At 48.0% G+C, this 23,242-nt stretch overlaps 1 protein-coding gene across 3 annotated transcripts; it reads left to right on the forward strand.

The window, feature by feature from the left end:
- The first annotated feature begins 3,023 nt into the window (after positions 1-3,023).
- On the forward strand, positions 3,024-15,893 carry LOC122936785 (mitochondrial amidoxime-reducing component 1-like). 3 transcript variants are annotated; one of them, XM_044292615.1, is made up of 2 exons: positions 3,024-3,044; positions 13,486-15,893. In XM_044292615.1, exon 2 carries the CDS (start codon positions 13,565-13,567, stop codon positions 14,594-14,596), a length of 1,032 nt encoding a protein of 343 aa, XP_044148550.1. In that variant the 5' UTR covers positions 3,024-3,044; positions 13,486-13,564; the 3' UTR covers positions 14,597-15,893. The 3 variants fall into 3 exon arrangements, with proteins under 3 accessions (XP_044148550.1, XP_044148548.1, XP_044148549.1); XM_044292613.1 differs by lacking the exon at positions 3,024-3,044 and adding an exon at positions 4,685-4,791; XM_044292614.1 differs by lacking the exon at positions 3,024-3,044 and adding an exon at positions 4,971-5,121.
- Positions 15,894-23,242: the final 7,349 nt, after the last annotated feature.

A 23,242-nucleotide genomic window follows, 5' to 3' on the forward strand; every position in this document is an offset into this window, starting at 1 on the left:
GTCGGTAGAGGCGCGTAAGGCCTTTTCTAATATCAAGGAGAGTTTTGCTTCCGCTCCCATCTTGGTACAACCTGATATTTCTCTACCCTTCATAGTTGAGGTTGATGCTTCTGAGGTGGGTGTGGGTGCGGTCTTGTCTCAGGGTTCCTCTCCTGCCAAATGGCGACCGTGTGCCTTTTTCTCGAAGAAACTCTCCTCCGCAGAGAGAAATTACGATGTGGGAGATAGGGAATTGTTGGCCATCAAGTTGGCTTTTGAGGAATGGCGCCATTGGCTAGAGGGAGCCAGACACCCTATTACCGTGTTTACTGATCATAAAAATCTGGCCTACTTGGAGTCAGCCAAGCGTCTGAACCCGAGACAGGCCAGATGGTCTTTGTTCTTTTCAAGGTTTAATTTTGTTGTCACGTTCCGCCCTGGGGTTAAGAATGTGAAGGGAGGTGGGAATTTTGAAGACCCGGGTCTCATTTTGGCTGAAGGTGTGGTGGTCTCTGTCTTTTTCCTGAATTGGAGGCAGAGGTGCAGGCAGCCCAGTCAGAAGCTCCTGATCTTTGTCCTCCTGGGAGGTTGTTTGTGCCTCTCGCTTTAAGACACAAGATTTTTAAGGAACACCACGATACGGTCCTTGCTGGGCACCCGGGGGCAAGAGCCACAGTGGATCTCACCGCTCGGAGATTCTGGTGGCCTGCGCTTCGTAAGTCGGTTGAGGGTTTTGTGGCAGCCTGCGAGACTTGCAAAGTCCCTCATTCACGGCCTTCAGTTCCTCTCCTTCCCTTACCCATTCCTTCCCGTCCTTAGACACATCTGTCCATGGACTTCATAACGGACCTGCCTCGTTCCTCGGGGAAGACTGTGATTCTGGTGGTGGACCTTTTTAGCAAAATGGTGCATTTCATCCCTTTTCCTGGTTTGCCCAATGCTAAGACGCTGGCGCAGGCATTTATTGATCACATTGTCAAATTGCATGGTATTCCTTCAGACATAGTCTCTGATAGGGGCACGCAGTTTGTTTCCAGATTCTGGAAGGCTTTCTGTTCTCGCTTGGGGGTTTGGTTGTCATTCTCTTCTGCTTTCCACCCGCAGTCGAATGGCCAGACAGAGCGCGTCAATCAGAATCTGGAGACATATCTGCGCTGTTTTGTGGCGGAGAATCAGGAGGATTGGTGTTCTTTTTTGTCCCTTGCTGAGTTTGCTTTAAATAACCGTCGTCAGGAGTCCTCTGATAAGTCACCATTTTTTGGTGCATATGGGTTTCATCCGCAGTTTGGGACTTTCTCGGGAGAGGGGTCTTCTGGTTTACCTGATAGGGACAGATTCTCCTTGTCTTTGTCATCTATTTGGCAAAAGATTCAGGATAATCTAAAGAGCATGAGTGAGAGATATAAGCGTGTGGCAGATAAGAGACGTGTGCCTGGTCCGGACCTGAATGTTGGTGATCTGGTGTGGTTGTCTACCAAGAATATCAAATTGAAGGTTCCCTCCTGGAAGTTGGGTCCTAAGTTTATTGGGCCTTACAAAATCCTGTCTGTCATCAATCCTGTTGCCTACCGTCTTGATCTTCCTCAGACTTGGAAGATCCATAATGTTTTTCATAAGTCCTTATTAAAACCTTATGTTCAACCCATTGTACCCTCGCCTTTGCCTCCTCCTCCGATTATGATTGATGGGAATCTTGAATTTCAGGTCTCTAGGATTGTGGATTCTCGTGTTGTCCGCGGTTCTCTCCAGTACCTCGTTCATTGGGAGGGTTATGGTCCTGAGGAGAGGATGTGGGTCCCAGTGACGGACATTAAGGCCACTCGTCTCATCAGGGCTTTCCATAGGTCCCATCCTGAGAAGGTGGGCTCTGAGTGTCCGGAGTCCACTCGTAGAGGGAGGGGTACTGTCACAACCAGACATCTGAGAAACTCTGACAGATGCCTTTCAGAACCTCCTCCTCGAGCTTTCTTTGTTTTGGTTTTCAGTTCCTCATCTCGTTAGCCTCTCTCAGCTGTCATGTAGTTGGACTGATTGCATCCCTTTAAATTCCTCCCCATAATGCATTAGTGTGCGGTTTATACAACTTCCTGGAGTGTGTGTGCATGCTGATCCTATTTCCCAGTCTTCTACAAGATAAGTGTTGTATATTCATTTTCTGTTTGCTGGATCCCAGGTGACCCTGACTCCCTCCGTGTCTAGTGTAGGGAGCCGGTGGTCGTGTCCCCTCACTATTGTAGGGTGTTCAGGTGTTATATAGTCGAGGTACGAGGATATGCGATCATCCACCATTGGGGTGTTCGCATAGGCTGAGCAGTCAGGGAGAGTGCCAGGTCTTATGCAGGGGTCTCCCTTTTGTTCCTTAGTTTTGGATCCAGTGAGTCATATATTCATTTTATATTGTCTTGTTTCCTGTACACCTTCCGTGACAGAAGGTTAGATTGGTACTATTTTGGTGGGCAAATGCCTTTTTGATCGCTTGCTGTTGTACTTTTTGTGATGTATGGTGACAAAAAAATTGTTTATTTAGCACAGTTTTTATTTTGTATTGTGTTCATCTGAGGGGTTAGGTCATGTGATATATTTATAGAGCCGGTCTTTACGGACGCGGCGATACCTAATATGTATTTTATTTTATTTTTCCCTATTTTTTACTATTTTTTTAACTTTATTTGGGGAAAATGACGTTTTTGTTTATTTTTTATTGAAACTTAAATTTTTTTGGGGGGGGAAAACTTTTGTTTTTCAACTTCTTTTTTTACTTTATTTTTTGTCCCACTTTGGGACTTCAACTTTTGGGGGTTTAATCCCTTTTACAATGCATTCCAATACTTCTGTATTGGAATTCATTGGCTGTATGTGTATGAGTAATACTGTGTGTATTACTCATACAGCTTCCGGCCTGTGAGATCCAGGGGGCTGGATCTCACAGGCTCGTCACCGGAAGGCAGCGCCATGCCTTCCTTAGACATCGCGCTGCCTTCCATGCCATCGGGTCCCCCCTACAGCCGCATGGGGACCCGATGGCACCGCTGCCCGCCGGATAAGGTAAAAGCCGCAAACCGCAGGTATGAATTGCCGATCGCCGACACGGGGGGGGGGGGGGTCCGGCGTTGTGACAGGATGCCCGCTGAATGATTTCAGCGGACATCCTGTTGCGATTAACCCCTGCCCGCGCGATTTAAAGTTAGGACGTACCGGTACGCCCTGAGTCCTTAATGGGTTAAGGCAAGGGCTATACGACGACATTTGTTGTGCAACATATTTTACATATTTTATAATGCTAGTCTATGCTGAGGAAAAAGGTCAAAGATTACAATTTGGAACACATCTGAAAAAGTGCCGCAAAAAATGATACCCATGTGGACGGTGCAGCACTGCAGGGCTCTGGGCACAGTGCACTTTGCTCTACACTACAGCTTAAGGTCTCTTTTACACGACCGTATGGCTTTTTCAGTGTTTTTCGGGCAGTTTTTTCCAGATCCGTTGTTCCGTTTTTTGTTTCCGTTGTATTTCTGTTTCTGTTTCGCTTTTCCGTTCCGGCATATACAGTATGCAGTAATTACATCGAAAAAAATTGGGCTAAGCATAACATTTTCAATAGATGGTTCCGCAAAAACGGAATGCATTTCTGTATGTGTTAAGTTTTTTTTTTGCAGACCCATTGACTTGAATGGAGCCACGGAACGTGATTTGCGGACAATAATAGGACAAGACTCAAAATGTAGCGGAACGGAAATGCAGACATACGGAAACGGAATGCTCACAGAGTATATTCAGGGTTTTTTGCGGACCCATTGAAATGAATGGTTCCGCATACGGACTGTATACAGAACGCAAAAAACGTTTGTGTGAACGAGCCCTCTTTCACAGTAGCGTTTTTTTTTTCGTTTTGCGGACCTCTCCCTGCGTCGGCATCTTCACTGCGGTCCGACAGTCACTGCGCCTGCGCCGAATATAGAAGCGCATGGCGCAGTGCTGGAATTCGAGATGGAGCGAGGTTGGCTGTCAATCAAGAGGAGCTGGCGCGCTGGAGGGACGCGGTGGGCGGCAGAAATAGTGAGTAGACGGAGCCTCTAGGTGCTGAAAAGACGCCCCCATAGCACCTAGAGGCTCATTTGCATATCAATAAAAGTATGTTTTTAAGCTTAACGGCAGCAGACAAAGGTGATACAAGAGCACTGTTAGGTAGTGCAGATCGCTAGTGTCAGTCAGCGAAAAATCTCAAAATCTGGTGGTAGAAACCCTTTAAAGATGTGAAAATGTCACCTGAATTTAACTCTGCATTTCTTTTATTTAAGTATGCCACCGTTTTCGTGTAATTTTAACTTTTATTATATGCAAATGAGCCTCGGGCAGCGTTGCACCTGCACCTAGGGGCTCTGTTCGCCCACCTCATTTCCACACCCTTCAGTCTCAATCGACAGGGCCAGGCAAGCATTGGTTCTCCTGCTGGCCCCGTTTGCCGTGTAAATCTCACGCCTGCGCCGGCCCGTCCCGTTCAGTATCCTGCGCAGGCGCAGTGAGAAAGCCTGTTTAATAGCGAAAATTGGGGTGACTGAAACCCTTTAAAATGGTGCATTAAAAACTATAACTTGCAAAAAATAAGACCTCGTACAAGTACATTGCTCTTGGAATGCATATTTTTTTTTTTTATGTGCGTGATCACTAAGGGGTTAAGAATCCAGACTCTGCCTCCTGGGCAGTGAATAGTTAGAAATCGCAGAGGGGCTGAGCCAAGAGCTTTCCCGTCCCTGGGCCCCAGGAAGGAAGCTTTGCAGAGCAGCGCTTCAGAGTTCTGTGCAGCCGCAGAAGGTGAGTGTTCAGCTGGAAATGCCAGGACTAAGGGCTTCACTGCACATCTAGCTGGAGAACTAGTTTAGGAGTTTCCTACCCCTTTAAAAGAGCAGAGCAGGCCCGAGGCACCCGTTGTGCAAGAGTGAAAGGTCCTATCCAGCTGGGATTGTCAGCAGAGGTGCAGGATCTGGTGCTCCTGGGGGTGCAGCGCGCCCTGGAGGGGATCGGGGATCTTATTGTATTCTGATGTTTGCAGACTGAACACCTGCGCTGCTAATGAAGGGGCTGCAGGCCTCGTCCTTGGAACAGGAACTTTAGGGCTCTTGCACACGAGCGGATCCCGTGCGGGTAAGGCTACTTTCACACTCGCGTTTGGTGCGGATCCGTCACGGATCTGCAAAAACTTATCTGTTACAATAATACAACTGTCTGCATCCGTTCAGAACGGATCCGTTTGTATTATCTTTAACATAGCCAAGGCGGATCCGTTACAATAATACAACCGCATGCATCCGTCATGAACGGATACGTTTATAGGTTGGGGCAAAAAAAGTTGGAAAACTTCCCAATTAGTCCCCAAAAATCTGAATAGTCGAATGAGGTGCAAAAGCCTCCAAAACAGGCCCGATTTCAGTGGTAAATGTGACAAAAAATAATGTCTAGAATGGCATTTTTATTTTATTTTTTTTTTAGACTAAAAACAGGCGCAAACACTACAGTAAATGTGCCGCAGTGAGTTGTTGGAAAAGCCACATGTCTCCCGAACGGCAGCGTATGGCGGGTTATCACCTTGCTTGGTTCATGGTTCACCTCCAGGATTATAGTCGCGTTACACAATCACCGCAGGAGTTTATTACTTAAAGGGACATTGAGCCTAGGAGGAAAAAATGAGCAAAAGGGATCAGAAACCCCGAGCTATGTGTCGGCATAAATAGTCCTGCGTAGGAGCTTCGAAAAATGAAAGGTGGAATCGGATTGGTTGCTATGGGCAACTAAGCCATTTTTTTCCTTTAAGCCAGCTTTGATAAATCTCCCTCTTGTCTTCATATGTTCAAAGTAAAATACAGCATCATGCCAAGGACCAGTGCGTGGGTTCTGCGACGGACGCCTGGAATCCACCTTCCATTCTTCTCAGTGGGACGCTGTGCTGCCGTTCGTGTGGCTGGTGGTTAAAGGCCATGACTGTGCCAAGGAACGACATGTCCTTTCTTGGCACGGTGCCTAGACAGACGCCGCTGGAAGCCACGGAGGATGTCCATTCGCGGTGTAGCTCCATTCACCTGTGAGCTGCCCCACGGCACTAAAATTGAAAAAAAAGATGGCAGAAATCCGGGCAGATTCTGCTGCGGAATACACGGCAGATTTTGGCAGTGTCTAAATCCGCTGTGTGAACGTACGGGTGATTCATCTACTTTGGCAGGAAGGACGTGGATTTCTACAAGTCCCAATAGGACAGTCTCGGAAATGTCTGCACCACAATCTGCTGCGGATATATTTTATTTTACATGTAGTTTCCTATTGGGGATTCACCTGGATTTCCCCATCTGTAGACAGATCTGGCCTCCCTGCCATGTCCACTGTTTCCTAACATGCTTTGTGTTTCAATTCGTCCCCGTTTCTTAAACCATCTGCTTGCTGTCAGTGGATGGAAACAATCTCGTTGACATCTGGAAAAGCAGAACCGCTGCACAGATCTTACACTTCTCACAGATTGTTACTCCGGTGCAGAGACGGCTTGGACCCCAGACTGATACATTTTATCTGCACTGATACATTGTAGCAAACATTCAGACAGGAGCGAAATTTGTGCCGTTTATGTATTTAGCTATAACAATCTATCTGCTATGAGAAGTAATAGATCTATTTTTAGCCTCTAATATATGCCTCTACTCACTGACAGCAAGCAGAAATGTTGAAAATGGTGAGGAACTGAAACGCAAAGTACATGATAAAATTGCAGAACTGTGCATTAGGCCTCATGCACACGACCGTATTTTGTTTCCGTGTTTGATCAGTTTTTTTTTTTTTGCGGATAGGATGCGGACCCATTCATTTCAATAGGTCCGCAAAAACACGGACAGCACACCAGTATGTCCGTTTCGTTGCTTTGCAAAAAAATTGTGTATGTCGTATTTTTTTCTAGTTTGCGGACAAGGATAGGCATTTATTACAATGGATCCGCAAAAAAAACCTGATGCCATACGGTCATGTGCATGTAGCCTAAGGGCTCTTTCACACTTGCGTTGTCCGGATCCGGCGTGTACTCCACTTGCCGGAATTACACGCCGGATCCGGAAAAACGCAAGTGAACAAAGCATTTGAAGACGGATCCGTCTTCAAAATGCGTTCAGTGTTACTATGGCAGCCAGGACGCTATTAAAGTCCTGGTTGCCATAGTAGGAGCGGGGATCGGGGGAGCAGTATACTTACAGTCCGTGCGGCTCCCGGGGCGCTCCAGAATGACGTCAGAGCGCCCCATGCGCATGGATGACGTGCCATGCGATCACGTCATCCATGCGCGTGGGGCGCCCTGATGTCACTCTGAAGCGCCCCGGGAGCCGCACGGACGGTAAGTATGCTGCTCCCCCGCTCCCCACTACACTTTACCATGGCTGCCAGGACTTTAGCATCCCAGCAGCCATGGTAACCATTCAGAAAAAGCTAAACGTCGGATCCGGTAATGCGCCGAAACGACGTTTAGCTTAAGGCCGGATACGGATTAATGCCTTTCAATGGGCATTAATTCCGGATCCGGTCTTGCGGCAAGTCTTCAGGATTTTTGGCCGGACCAAAAAGCGCAGCATGCTGCGGTATTTTCTCCGGCCAAAAAACGTTCCGTTCCTGAACTGAAGACATCCTGATGCATCCTGAACGGATTTCTCTCCATTCAGAATGCATTAGGATAAAACTGATCAGGATTCTTCGACGACGACGGAACTCTATGCCGGAACAAAAGAACACAGGTGTGAAAGAGCCCTAAGGCTACATGCACAACACCGTATGTTTTTTGCAGATGACGTCCCATATGGCATCCGTTTTTTTTTTTGGTTTTTTTTTCGGATCAGTTTCTTTTGCGGATCCATTGTAATAATGCCTATCCTTGTCCGCAAACTAGAAAAAAAATAGGACATGCACAATTTTTTTTGCGGAGCAACGGAACGGACATACTGATGCGGACAGCACACGGTGTGCTGTCCGTGTTTTTTGCGGACCCATTGAAATGAATGGGTCTGCATCCTATCCGCAAAAAAAACGGATCAGACACTGAAACAAAATACGGTCGTGTGCATGAGGCCTTATAGATACACTTCTAGCTATAGGAGTTATCTGGTTTGGACAAATTCTATCTAAAAAGTTCAGTGTGATGGAGGCAGGGGCGGACATATACTCAAGCTGTGCAAAGGGGCCCATAGGTAGGAGGCCTGCTGCCACCTTCAGGCCACATGCACGCCATGCATATTAAGTACTGATTTTTTGCATGGATTTTCGTTAAGGGCTCATGCACACGGCTGTTGGCCGGCCCTGCCCGTTTGGCAGGTCCGCAATCCAGAAGGTCAGTGCGGAATTGGGTGCTTCCATGGGGTTCCTCTCCTTGCCTCCGCACCACGGATGTTGCCCGTGCAATTTGCGGTCCCCAATGCACGGAACGGCCAACCAACGGTACAGTATCTGCTAAGATGACATTTTCAAAATCTCATTTGCACAGTGCGGAAATTTTCAGATCCACAGCATGTCAATTGATCGTGCAGAATGCGCAGTGTGAGACTGCCGTGTGCATGTGCCCTATAGGAGAGTTCACACTTAGGTTTTTAGCGGCTTTTTTGTGTGTATTTTTTATTTATTTTTTTGCAGTAAAAATGCTAGCTCCAGATGTAAGCTCTAAGATGAAAGTCCATAGGAAATATGTAATGCAGGACATGTGTTTTTTTTTTATGGGGCAAAAAACTCCGGTTCAAACAGTTGCTTAGAAAGCTCCACTAAAAAATGCCATAAAAAGCACATGGAAAAAAAAAATCTGCAGTTTCTATGGCTTTTTTTTTTTTTGTGGAAAAAATGCCAGACAGAATTAATGTATATTAATGCTCACGGCTATTCCTCGGCTGTTCCGTGCATTGGGGACTGCAATTTGCGGTCCCCAATGCACAGACAATATCCGTGCTGATTCCGCAGACGGATTCAGACCCATTCAACTTGAATGGGTCTGTGATCCGTCCCCACCGCAAAAAAATAGAATATGGGTCCAAATCTGTGATGCGGGGTGCACAGGGCTGGTGCCCGTAAATTGCAAATCCGCTGTTTGCGGTCCGCAATATGGACACGGCCGGCCAATGGCTGCGTGCATGAGGCCTACGGCAGGGATGTCCAACCTGCAACACTACAACTCCCAGTATGCCTGGACAGCCTACAGTTATTAGGGCATGCTGGGAGTTGTAGTTTTGCACCAGCTGGGGGGCCGCAGGTTGAGCATCCCTGGTATAAGGGATCATCCAGTTTATTAGATTACATGCAATGGGCCAAGGTAATGAATTCCATGTCTCTCTGTTACTGGTGCATTGTAACGGCCCCTTTACACCGGAGAACGCACTGACTGCACCATGTTACCCAATATAGTGCCGCTGCCAAAAGGTGAAGGTCACATGTGGTACGATATCCCTGCACAACAGATACTTTCCAGACATGTGCACCAGGTGCAAGCCAAGAGGAAGGAGGGAAATCAAATCCTGCGTCCTGGCTGATGACTGTCAGATGAATCCCTGCCTTGGTCTGGGACCTTCTCTGGGCGTCCACGTCTCTCATTTGGCACAAACCACCGTCCAAGTCTTGTCTATGGCCGCACTCTGCAACCAGGAGGCTACAACTGATTCTTCCTAGACCTATGACTGGAAAAACTGAAAAGGCACTGGCCAGATTATAGACAAAGATACAGTGCACTCAAAAAGTCTTCAGACCCTTTCACTTTTCTCACATTTTTTGTTGCTTTGTGCCAAAAAGAAAAAAAGTTCAAGTTTTTCCCCATCATAATGAGAAAGTGAGAACAGAACATGAAAACTCTTTTTTTTTAACTAATTTATTGAAAATGAAAAATAAAAATTGACATCAGTATTCAGACCTTTTACTCAGGAGTTGTGGTCCCTTTACACGGGGCGACGATCTAGCAGATTGTTGGAAAGGAAGCGTTCCTTCCCAGCAATCTGCTGATCGCTAGTGGAGGAGACCGCTGCATTTACATGCAGTGATCTCCTCCAGGGTACGGGGAGGAGCAGTGGCGTGCCTAGAGTGTATGGCACCTGGGGCAGGTCCTTTCTCTGGCACCCCCCCCAAATACTTGACCACATACCTGTTACACCCAGGGACATCTCCTGTCATGAAGACCTTCTCTTTCCTCTTCTCCTCCGTTAGCCATGACAAATTCTTTTAGCCGCATCTCGTCTCTACAGAGTTTGTAACACAGACATGTTAGGTTTCTGGATTTCTCAGTTTTTCCATCCACCTCCCCCTCCTGGTGTCCCCACAGTGTCATCCTGCTGCCACCCCCAATACTGTGCCCGTTGTGCCCCCCAATGCCCCAGGTACTATACTGCTGAACAAATAGTGACCCCAGTAGACATAATTGGGGTCATTTATCAAACTGGTGTAACGTAGAACTGGATTTCCAAAAGAGCTGTCAAAAATTAAAGGGTAACTGTCATATTTTCATCCAAAAATCTATTTTAGCATATGTTACTGCTGCAGCAGCATTATGCATAAAGTCGTCTTTAGTTTCTTCACATACCACTGTTTTCCTTGAGTTTCCCCTTAGGCTGTTTTGAATCCTACATTATGAGAATCTTCTCAGTTCTCTGAGGCCAAAACTGCTTTCCCTCAGGTCACATGCACACTTGCTGTAGCCAGCAGCTCCCTGCCAGCCAATCAGATTGGATTACTGAGAAACACACCTCCTCACTCTGAAGCCTAATGCAGGCATGCAGTGTGAAGGACCGCCCCTCAGTCTTCCTATCCGGAGACAGATGAGCCATAGCAACGGTCTTTTAAGGGAGCAGTCGAAAGGGACAGGAGACATTAATGAAAGCTGTTATTATAAGGTAATTACAGATCTTTTGGCAATCATTGACAGACTAACTCAGGTATACATGCCTGCTCTAATAAACTAGCAAATAAATAAAAATATGACAGTTATCCTTTAATGGTAGAATCTGATTGGTTGCTATGGGTAACTAAGCCAGTTCTACTTTACACCAGTTTGATAAATTACCCCAAATGTCCCTATAGTGTCCACAGCAGCTATAATGTCCCCTAGTGTGCCACCAGTAATAACACCCTATATTGTGCTCCAGGTAATAATCCCTGTATAGTGTCCCCAGAAATAATAGAATTGCCCCTACAGTGCCTCCACAATAACAATGCCCCCACACTGCCCCCATAGTAATTTGCCCCCCCCCCCCACACAGTAATTTCCCCCACACTGACCCCATACCGTAACCCCCCCCACACACTGCCCCATACAGTAGTTTCCCCCACATTGCCCCATATAGTAATTTGCCCCCACATAGTAATCCCTCCCATAATTATTTGCCCCACATAGTAATCCCTCCCATAATTATTTGCCCCACATAGTAATCCCTCCCATAATTATTTGCCCCCACACTGTATCCCACCATAATATTCCTCCCTCATGTCGTCCCCCAAAGTTGGCACATAAAATAAAAGCTAAATACTTCCCTGCGCTTGCAGAGGTGAGGAAGGCGCGCACACTTCACTGTGCTGCTGCGTCCCGTCACAGGTGCGCGTGATTACGTCATCGCACACGCCTGCGCCAGGATTTCACTACTGCATAGGCCTCAGGCCTACTAGGCCTAAAGCCTATGGCGGTGATCGGCAGCGGGGCAGGGAACAATGCGCTCCTGTGCCCCCACGCAGTATGTGGGCGTCAGCGCTCAAGCAATGAGCGCTTCCATCTGTATTGATGGAAGCGCTCATTGCTTTTGTCACCCCCCCCTGAGAGCCGGCACCCGGGGAGAACTGCCCCCCCCCCCAAGCACGCCACTGGGGAGGAGTGATTGCTAATGCCATCACTTGTCCCCATACTGTCTCGTAGTGATGGACGAACATCAGCCGGGATGTAACGCATTCGCAGTTGGCCCCATTGACTTTAATGATAAAAAGGGGGATTGCGCTGCAGGAGAAGATTCTTTTCTTTTTCTTTCTCTTATATTCGTAATACTCTTCAGTTAAACGGACCACATACAATCGATCACTCTCAACAATGGCATGGAAACCTGAAATGTAGTAACAAGACGCACTATGGTGTAGTATATTCTGGACACCTATCGCACCAAGTGAGTGCAGTATACTCGCAAGACTCCACTTGCAAAATGCATAGATAGAAACCTTGTGTGTATCTTCAACAGGAGAGCTTTATTCGTGGAGCGGGCGTGGACCAGGAGCCGTAAGTTCACCTTCAGCAGATCTTTATCCAAACCGCGATCCCACCAACAGAGCACCACTTCAAGAAGATATCACCCAACTCACACTGACTTTAATTGACTTTAATGGCAGGCGAACCTGAAAAACCTTCAGGTCATATTTGCAGGCACCAAATACTTACTAGAAGTGCACAAGCACAAAGAGTCCCACAACATGGACAGTGATATACAAGAGGGGGGTCATTGGCAAAAATTCCCACAAAAAATATGTATTTTAATCAGGGGCCATTTTTATGCGTCTTAACCCCTTAAGGACTCAGGGCGTACCGGTACGTCCTAAGTTTAAATCGCAATTGCGGCGGGGGTTAATTGTGACAGGATGCCGGCTGAAATCATTTAGCCGGCATCCTGTCACATTCCTGGGGGGGTATTCGTGAAAACTCATATCCGACTGTATATTCTAACACAGAGGCGTTCCCATAGTGATGGGGACGCTTCAAGTTAGAATATACTGAGAACTGTGTACATCTGTTCCGCGGCACCCACAAAAAAATTGAACATGTCCTATTCTTGTCCGTATTACGGACAAGAATAGGACTGTTCTATTATGGGCTGGACATTCCGTTCTGCAAAATACGTAAAACACACCGCCGGTATTCGTGTTTTGTAGATACGCAATTTGCGGACTGCATAAATGGCTACGACCGTGGGCAAGAGCCCTAAATGTGTCTCTTCAGGAACTTTCATGCTCACTGTGCTGATTGGAGTACTGTATTATTAATTGTATGGTATTTTGTAATCATAATTGTATGGTCATGCTGTGGTCCTATTTTGGCACTATACGGTGGTATTATTTAGGTACTCTTACTAGTTTCACTTGAATGGGCTTGAGCTGCACATAGGACATCTGACAAATGAATGTGACGTCACTGGCCTAGGAAATAGGCAATGGAGCTCCGGTGAACGCTGATTGGTAGAGGTGCCACTGCCAAGTTTTGGAACCCCACCAGTCAGATATTGATGACCTATCCTGAGGATAAGTCATCCAATAAGAGTCCCAGAAATCCCCATTAATTTACAGAAGATTGCTTAAAATTCATATATTGTAACACGCTGTTGGCTAGAAGAGCAGGACTAGGTCAGGAACTCCAGATTGTAAGCAGAAAGTTTCCATTCCAGTATAGAGCTTAGAATTCTTATTCATGACTGCATTTTGATGTTATATTTGGTTTTCTATGGTAGGACACTAACATAAACTTATTTGTATCCCAATATTTTCTTGTTCTAGGTTTTGAGCAGCCACGTGACCCACATCAAGGGGACCTGAACTGTAGACACTTTATTGTCTCCAATAATTAATCAAGAAAATGTCGAGCTCCTCATCTTTGAACATCTCTGGAGCCATACAGTCAGTGGCTGAGATCTTCCAACGCCATCGTTTGCCTCTGCTCTGTGCAGCCGGGGTTGGAGTCACAGCAGTTGCTTCTTGGATGTGGTGGAGACGAAAATGTGGGGAACATGTGGAGCTGAGAAAAGTAGGTACAGTCTCCCAGCTTCTTATACACCCCATCAAGTCATGTCAAGCCATCTCTGTGCAAGAAGCAGAGTGTCTGGAGCTGGGGTTGAGACATGAAGAACTTTGGGATCGGCACTGGCTGGTGGTGACTGAGGAAGGTCAGATGGTGACTGGTCGGCAGGAGCCACGAATTGTGCTTATATCTGTGACTGGCTGTGGAGACTCTCTCTGCCTTGAAGCCCCAGGGATGGAGAAGATAATGGTCCCAGTAGTACAGCCCAAGAGTAACAAAATTTTGGATTGCCGAGTATTTAGCTGTGACATCCAGGGTCGGGACTGTGGAGATGAGGTGTCTCGTTGGCTGACTTCCTATTTTCAGAGTAGTGGACCCTACCGCTTGGTGCATTTTGAGCCTGATATGATGAAGCCACGGAAGTCCAAGAATGCAGAGAGACCTTTCCGGGAGAAAGATATCGTTGCCTATCCCGATGCCAGTCCCATCATGCTGCTGTCTGAAACATCACTGGAAGAACTCAACAGACGACTAGAAGAACCTGTCTCACTGGCAAATTTTCGACCTTGCATTGTTGTGTCTGGGTGTGAGGCGTTTTCAGAGGATGGTTGGGATGATGTAAAGGTGGGCACCGCAAGACTGAAGAGGGTCATGGCATGTGGTCGATGTATCTTGACCACAGTGAATCCAAAAACTGGAGTTTTGACCCGGCAAGAACCACTGGATACACTGAGAACCTTCCGACTGAGTGATGAGTCCTTGAGCCACCTCTACAAAAAAGCACCCCTCTTTGGCCAATATTATGGGGTTGACAAAATTGGAAAGTTAAGAGTTGGAGATCCAGTGTATCAAGTGGTCCGTCAGGGATAGAAACTATTCTGGTATTCCCCGGCTGACAATCCATATGGCCACTGTGACATCTTCAACAGGAGTTGTCACTCAACACTATAGTCCTGAATGGCAAATCTTCCTTGACATGGGAAGAGGGATGCATGACTACACAATTGGGCCTCATGCATACGTCCATATCCATTTTGTGGTCTGTAAATTGCAGATCTGACGTCTTGCATCCACATTTCTTGTGGACCCTTTGACTTTAATGGGGCTGTGGTCTGCATTTTGCAGACCCGTATAGGACATGTTCTATCTTTTTGTTGTATGGACATACGGATGTGGAAAGCAAAATGCGAACCGCTGACCCATTAAAAACAATGGGTCCGCAAATTAAATTGAGGAGGGCACGCGCTAGTGTCCATAGGGCCTTATGCCGGTTTGCCATTCAGGAGTGTTGACCATATTGGTTATTGCCCAGTTTTTGGAAAAACTCGTAGTTAAAAAAAATATATAAAAATGTCCCCTCATGTGCCTGGCGCTCCACATGAAATATACTTACCCCGGGCGCCGCTCCTGGTCCCCGCACTGCCACTGCTGCTTCTCCCTGCACACGGATGAAAACATCCGCTGTCGGGGGGAGCAGCCAATGGGGGACGGGGGAAGAGCCTCCCTAGCAACGCTGGTGACGCTAGGAAGGCTCGTCCCTGCCTGCCATTGGCTCCTTCCCCCCCGACACCGGATGTTTTCATCCGTGTGCAGGGATAAGCAGCAGCGGCGGTGCAGGGACCAGGGTAAGTATATTCCATGTGGGGTGCCTGGCACATGAGGGGACATTTTTATACTCTTGGAGAACCCCTTTAATGACAAGATAATGACTCAAACAGCGCCACATCAATCCGAAGGATATGTCTGGTATTGCACCCCATTGAAGCTGCGACGCCACACACAACCTGTAGACAAGTGTGGCCCAGTTTCAGAAAACAACTGTATTATTATTATTTTTTTCTAATCATTTATAACTTATTTTAATTTGTAGTCTAGTTAATTGTGGTTGATTTAACCCTGCATCTGCCAGGTGTTGGCACTGGTTGTACCCCTCATGTAGCCGGATCCCTATATTGTATGGTCCCTGGGTTATCAGTAACAGTGATTGAAATATTTACTTTCTGATGCTAAACTGGAAATATAGATTAACTGGATTACAATACAATATCTCATGATTTACTGTGATCACATTGCAGAAGACTGCACAGTATCTTCATCATCGTCCACAATCATGGGGGACGGGCCTCTGTACCAATCCTTGGATAATAAATATACATGTGTACACGCATGGCTGTCATGGTCTCCGCTTTCATTTTATCATCATGTATTAGGGCAAGAAACGGCTTGAACATGGGTTACCATTATGTAGCAGCCTGGGGGACAACCTCCACTCCTGGTGAGGTGCAGTGAGTGATCACTATCATCCTTAGGGCTCATGCACACGACCGTATGCATTTTGCAGTCTGCAAAAAATATGGATGACATCCGTGTGCATTCCATATTTTGCGGAACGGAACAGCTGGCCCTTCATAGAACTGTACTATCCTTGTCCGTAATGCGGACAATAATAGGACATGTTCTATTTTTTTTTTTTCTGCGGAACGGAAATACGGACATGCACAGGGAGTAACTTCTGTTTTTTTTTGTGGACCCATTGAATTGAAGTCCGCAAAAAAAACGGAACAGACATGGAAAGAAAATACGTTTGTGTGCGTGAGCCCTTACCAACATTTAGGCCTCATGCACAAGAACGTATATTCTTTCTGTGTCCATTCCGTTTTTTTTGCAGACCGTATACGGAATCATTCATTTCAATAGGTCCGCAAAAAAAAACAGAAGTAACTCAATCAGCATTCCGTTTCCGTATGTCCGTATTTCCGTTCCGCAAAAAAATAGAACATGTCCTATTATTGTCTGCATTACGGACAAGGATATTATTGTTCTATCAGGGGCCAGCTGTTCTGTTCCGCAAAATATGGAATGCACACGGACGTCAGGCGTATTTTTTGCGGATCTGTTTTTTTTGCAGACCGCAAAATACATACGGTTCGTGTGCATGAGGCCTTAGGTTGGTAAAATAGGGGCATCCAAATCCATGCCCCTGCAAACGCCCCCAACGTCACACCGGAGTTATCGTTGGCGCTACTCATTTTTGACCAGGACAACCCGAGTTTGTCGGGACTGTCTCTAAAAACTAAGAACAGTCCCTGCAAATTGAGGACACTTGCAACTATGTCCTACGGGTGGTGTCACATTAGAGTTCCTTGGACCCACCAGAGGACGTGATATTACGGGTCCAGCTTTCATCTATACAGAACATGTGAACATACTATTTTAATTTCCTTGTAATGTTGATTATTATCATGGTAAAAAATTTCAGGTGCAAGGACATTGCACCTTTTTGTGTGGGATAACAATATGGGAGCTTTTGGATAGAATATGGGTTTTCTGATATATGGTTGGTGTTGCTTATATTTTTTTTGCTGCATATTCTGCCAGTTTTAATTTCACTAGGTGGTGGGGGCCTCAACTTATTTTGCTAAGGGACCCTATGAATTATAGTTACCCCCGAACAAACAATAGTATATACATGCATTGAGGGAGAGCTATTAAAACTGGTGTAAAGGAAAATTGGCTTAGTTGCCCGTAGCAACCAATCAGATTTCAGTTTATTTTCCAAAGGAGCTCTGAAAAATGAAAGGTGGCATCTGATTGGTTGCTATGGGCAACTAAGTCAGTTTTCCTTTACACCTTTTTTGATAAATCTCCCCCATTGACTTCACACACACACACACACACACACACACACACACATTGCCACTGTGGGAAGGAAGAAAAAAAAAATTCCATGAGTATTCCATGTAATACTCACCTTTCACCAGTAGATGGCAGACAGCACTACATACAGTCTGTAAATGCAGAGGGAGAAGTTTAGTCCCTTAGATGTCATGGTCACTAGTGACTGTGACACCAGGTCATGGGGTGCCACCGTGCCAAAGGTAAGCTTTAGCCCTTGGGGGTCTAGCAATGATTTGGGGGGGTCCAACAGACTGCAAATAACAATGGTGGAATTGCTGCCCATTCACCTTAAAAATGAATCTCAAACATAAATTGTTTCGCTGACAACTGTGCTAACCGTGACAACCTGTCCTGCGAGAACAAGGTCTTATATGTCTATATTAACAGAAAAGTAAAAAAAAAAAGTCTAGTATTATGGAAAGCAATACGAAATATGATTAAAGTAAAAATACTGGGCACTCACTCTATATGTGAAACCATGCAATTTATTGAACATATAGGTATTGACATATAAAACATATAGAATTAATAATGACCTTGGAGATATTTCCTACCGAAGATAGAAAATAGCAAAGAGCCATAACAACATCCAAACGGTGAAGAGAACGCTCCCCAGGATGAGAGGGGTTAGGACAGAGGGACGGAAGGACAATCTCCTCATTAATGTGGAATGAGGACACCACCTTAGGGAGAAAGGAAGGGACCGGACGAAGAACCACCTTATCCTGATGAAACACCAAGAAAGGGGATCTGCAAGAGAGCGCAGCAAGTTCAGAAACTCTGCGAATAGAAGTAATCGCCACAAGAAAGGCGATCTTAAACGAGACAAAGGAAAGAGAAATATGCTGTAAAGGCTCAAAGGGAGAGGCCTGAAGAGCGTCCAGAACAATGTTCAAGTCCCACGGTTCAACAGGAGGACAAAAAGGCGGAATGCGGTGAGCGACCCCCCTGCAGAAATGTTCTCACTTGGCGGCGAGAAGCCAGGGTTTTTTGGAAAAGAACAGGGCCGAAATCTGACCCTTGAGAGAGGCCAGCCGAAGGACAAGACTCTGGTAATAGAAAGGTAGAGAGGGTGAAGTCTTCCAGGTATGATGATAAATTCTGGAAGACTGGGGCTTGCATGCGTGGAGCATAGTCTGGATAACAGACTCCGAGAGACCACGGAACCTCAGTACCGCGGCCTCAACAGCCATGCCGTTAAACGCAGCTGATGTAAACTCGGGTGGAGTAGCAGACCTTGGGAAAGGAGGTCGGGACTTAGAGGGAGACGCCACGGCGCGTCTGCAAGTAGGAACAGAAGATCCACGTGGCCAGTCCGGGGCCACCAGAATCGCCGGAACCCGGGCCAACTTCAGGAACTTGAGAACCCTGGGAAGGAGCAGAATGGGAGGAAAGAGGTACAAGAGACTGAACTGGGACCAAGGAAGGACCAGAGCATCCGAGGCCAGCGCCTGAGGGTCCCGGGACCTCGCGAAGTAACGCGGTACTTTGTGGTTGAGACGGGAGGCGAAAAGGTCTATGTCTGGCGTGCCCCAACGCTGACAGATTTGAAGAAACACATCTGGGTGAAGGGACCACTCGCCCGGGTCGGGGCTTTGGCGACTGAGTGAGTCTGCTGTCCAATTGTCGACCCCCAGGAATGTGGACTGCGGAGAGGACCGGAACAAAGGACTCGCTGAAGTATGCTTGAAGCCTCTTCCATGACCCTCACACTTCTGGTGCCCCCCTGATGTTTCAGGTACGCCACTGCAGTGGAGTTGTCTGTCTGGATTCGGACCGGAGAGAAGGTGTGTCCAATGAGAGAGAGACAGAAAAATCGCCCTGAGCTCCAAAATATTGATGTGCAGGGAGGATTCCGCTGCTGACCACAGGCCCTGAGCAGAGAGGGACCCAAAGAAGGCTCCCCACCCCGTCAGGCTGGCGTCCATGGAGATCACCCGCCAACGAGGGGGGAGAAAGGACTTGTCCAGCGATAGGGTGCGTGGTAGAAGCCACCAGCACAACTCCTTGCAGATGAGATGGGGAAGACGAACCAGACGGTCAAGGCCCAGCTGGGACTTGTCCCAGCTGAAGAGGCCTGGAATGGAATTGCGCAAAGGGAATTGCCTCAAAAGAGGCAACCATCCGGCCCAAAACCCGCATGCACGTCCGAAGAGGTAGAGGGGACGGCTTGCAAAGGCGAACCACTGCATCTCGGAGAGCCACCACTTTGTCCTGGGGAAGAAACACTTGACAGAGGCGAGTGTCTAAGGTCATGCCCAGGAAATCCATTCTCTGGCAGGGAACCAGGGTGGAGTTGGGATAGTTGACCAACCATCCGAACTGAGACAGGACAGACAGGGTGATACGGAGGCTGGCCAGGTTGTCCTCCAGGGACGGAGCCTTCACCAACAGGTCGTCCAGGTAGGGAATCCCTGCCATCCCCCGAGTGCGGAGGAGAGCGATAGGAGGGGCCAGGACCTTTGTGAAGACCCTCGGGGCGGACGATAAGCCGAAGGGCAGAGCCACAAACTGGAAATGCAGAGAACCCACCGCGAAGCGAAGGAACCGCTGATGGGCCACGACAATGGGAATATAGAGGTATGTGTCCTGTATGTCGATGGACGACAGAAATTCGCCCTCCTCCAGGGAGGCAATCACCGACCTGAGCGACTCCATGTGGAAGTGCCGGGTCCGAACAAGGCGGTTGAGCGCCTTCAGATTCAGGATAGGGCGGGGGGAGCCGTCCTTCTTGAGGACTGTAAAAAGATTTGAATAAAATCCCTGAAAGTGTTCCGAATCGGGGACTGGAACGATCACTCCGAGGGATTGAAGGGAATGAATGGCCTGGAAAAAATCTGCCGCCTTTACGGGAGACTTGGGGGGACGCAACATGAAAAACCGACCCGAAGGATCTGGGGCTTTGAAGGCTTGGGGCAGGAATGCCAGGCAGGCCTGTCCGAGCGGGAGGAAGAGTCCCGAAAGGAGCGAAAATTTTAGGACCTTGAAGCCGCCAAGGGAGGGCGACGGCGACGAGGGTGGTTCTGGGGGAGGGTGAAGCTTTTTCCTCCCGTGGCCTCTGAAATAATTTCCACTAGCTCCCAAACAGCTTTTTACCCTGAAAAGGGAGAGAGATCAGCGCCTTTTTGGAAGCCGCATCTGCCGCCCATGAACGGAGCCAGACAGTACGGCGGATGGCCACAGAGTTAGCAGCCGCCCTGCTAGACCGGCGAGCAGATTCCAGGGAGACATCACATAGGTATCGGGAAGCCTCACCTGGAGCACAATCCAGCAGCAAACGGATGAGCTGCTTGGCCCAGACCACTCAGGCTTTGGCGACCCAGGAGGCGGCAAAAGCAGGCTGAACAGCGGAGCCTGCCGCTACAAAAAAGGCCTTAGCCAAGAAATCAATCTTCTTGTCAGCGGGATCCGACAAGGAAGCCGCATGAGCCAAGAGAAGGGTGGTGGCCTTTGGCCAAACGGACCACCTGAGGATCAACCAGGGGTGGGACTGACCAGAGGTTCACAGACTCTGCACTGAAAGGAAACAGAGCGTCCGAACCCTTAGAGGTCTGCAGGCGCCTATCAGGTTGATGCCACTCCTTGCCCAGGAGTGTGTTGAGGTCCAGGTGGTTAGGAAAACCCAACACGGAACGCTTGGAAAGGCGGAAGGACACAGAATCCTGAGAAGAGGAGGGAGTACCCTCCTGCAGATGGAGAGTGTCTCAAACCACCTTAATGAAGTCCTGCATGGCCTCAGATAAAGTAGAACTCTCTGATACAGAGGTGTCCCCAGGAGCGGCAGAAAACGAAACCTCGTCTGCCTCAGACTTGTCCAGGGAGTGACCAGAGGACGCCGAGGAAGAGCGGGACCCGGCTGAGATCACTCAAGGTCTTTTATGGGACCTGGTGTCAGAGCAGGGGCGAGCCCCTTCAGCAACATGGTAACTGCGAGGGGGAGAGACTGCCGCAATTTGAGCAGGCAAGCGGTCCAGAAATGCACCATGGACTGGGACAGGCTGGCAGGGTCGGCTATGGCCTGGGACAGTGAGGCGGCCCAATCAGGAGGGACCGCCACCGCAGGGGGGGCCAGGGCGTCAGTAGGGGGCATTGGAGCAGAGCACTGCGCGCAGAGCAAGTAAGGTAGCGGGGAAGGAAAAGCCTTATTGCACTTAGAGCAAGCATAAGAAATAGCCACCCCAATAGGCACCCAGGCTTTAGGGTCCGTACTAGTAGAGGACATAATGGCAAAAAGAGACCAACTACAGAAAAGAAGTGTCTAGCCAGAGACCTACCAGGCCCCCAGGTGCTCTGCCCCACGATGCGCAGAAGCAGCGAAGGGAGAACAGGAACACTCCAAATGGCGATCAGCCCCTGAGCTGCAAGATGGAGCCTCTTCTTCTTCTCAGCAGCAGAAGATACCGCCCCTCCACAGGAAAAAAACACGCTTAGCCGTGATAGGAGCTAAGCAGGAGGTCCCTCCCAGTGAGAGGAGGAGTCGGGCTGAAGCCTGGGAATAAAAAAGTGGCGGGGCTAAATTGCGGCCTAGCAGGAGGAAAAGCCTGGGATTAAATAAGTTGAAGCGGCCGGATTGGAGCTCCGGCAGCCGCACACAGGAACGGGAGGGGGCTGGAAAGATGCAGACCCCAGCGGAGGGAGCCCTGACGCCCCATGAGATCACCAGAAAGAGGAGGAACCGACCAGAAGGCAGGATTGCAGGCCCTTATGTGCAGCTACATGCGTCCCTGAATGGAAGAGTCCCCTTCAGTGACTACACCAGGAGCCCCATGAACAGACGCCCTGGCCGAGGTAGTAAGGGATCAGTGGCCCAGAGGGGAGAGAGCTGTACTTACCCTCTGACGTCTTCAGGCGCAGTTGGGTCACCCCATCAGCAGACTCAACACGGGCCCCGTGGGAATGCTGGCAAGCCACTCCGAAGGCAGTAATGGGGACTGGGTGATCAGCGGTACCGAAGTACGCGCCCGCAGGGGGTGCAACTAAAGTGGCAGCCCACGATGGAGCACCCACCTACAGCAGGAGAAAATCCTGCATAAAGAAGAAAAAAACATGAAGATAAAATAAAATAACAAAATAGCAGCAAGACCTGCAGGGGAAAAAAAAGCAGGTCATGTCTGCCTCCTATAGACACTAGAAAAAAAAAAACTGGTTTGCTCCTGCATCTGCAGTGGGTATAGCCCAGATAGTGGCAGCTGGGCAAATACACATGGTGCTGGGTCCCCCAATACATTCAAGAGAAAAAGGAACTTATACTCACCTAACCAATCCCCCAGGTGGTGCAGATCTGACGGTGCCAGTAATTATGCTTTGGGCAGATTTAGAGGCGTGGCCTAGTATAAAAGAAAATGCAGTGTTGTGCGCCGCACATATTGTCCCTCTTTTGCGTTTTTTTTTTTTTTAAGTTGGGAGGTATACGTATAGCCTACAGCAGCTATTTCCGGCGTTCCCATAAAGAATGGATGGAGCAGCAATGCGCATGATCGGCTAGCAGCTCCATTCATTTCAGTGTACAGGGAACCCATTCCCATGATAGATACGGGTCCTAGTGGTCGGACCCACCAATCTAATAGCTATCCCCTATTCTGTGAACTTGTTATAACAGATGTCCTTATTAAGGAAAAGTATGTGAACCCCTATAAGCTCAGTTAATGGAAGGGCTTCACACAGCCCTTTGTCAGGCCCACTAGCAGTCATGAGACTGTACGCAACTTATTGATATATTAGTTATAAAAACCCGAATATTCTACATCAGCTCACATGCAAAAAAAAAGGACGGATTTATTGATCCAGTGATGAACCAATATTTCACATGACATCGAAAACTGAGCTCAAGAATAATAT

Source organism: Bufo gargarizans, chromosome 1, assembly GCF_014858855.1.
Source record: "Bufo gargarizans isolate SCDJY-AF-19 chromosome 1, ASM1485885v1, whole genome shotgun sequence".
Classification (NCBI taxonomy): Eukaryota; Metazoa; Chordata; class Amphibia; order Anura; family Bufonidae; genus Bufo; species Bufo gargarizans.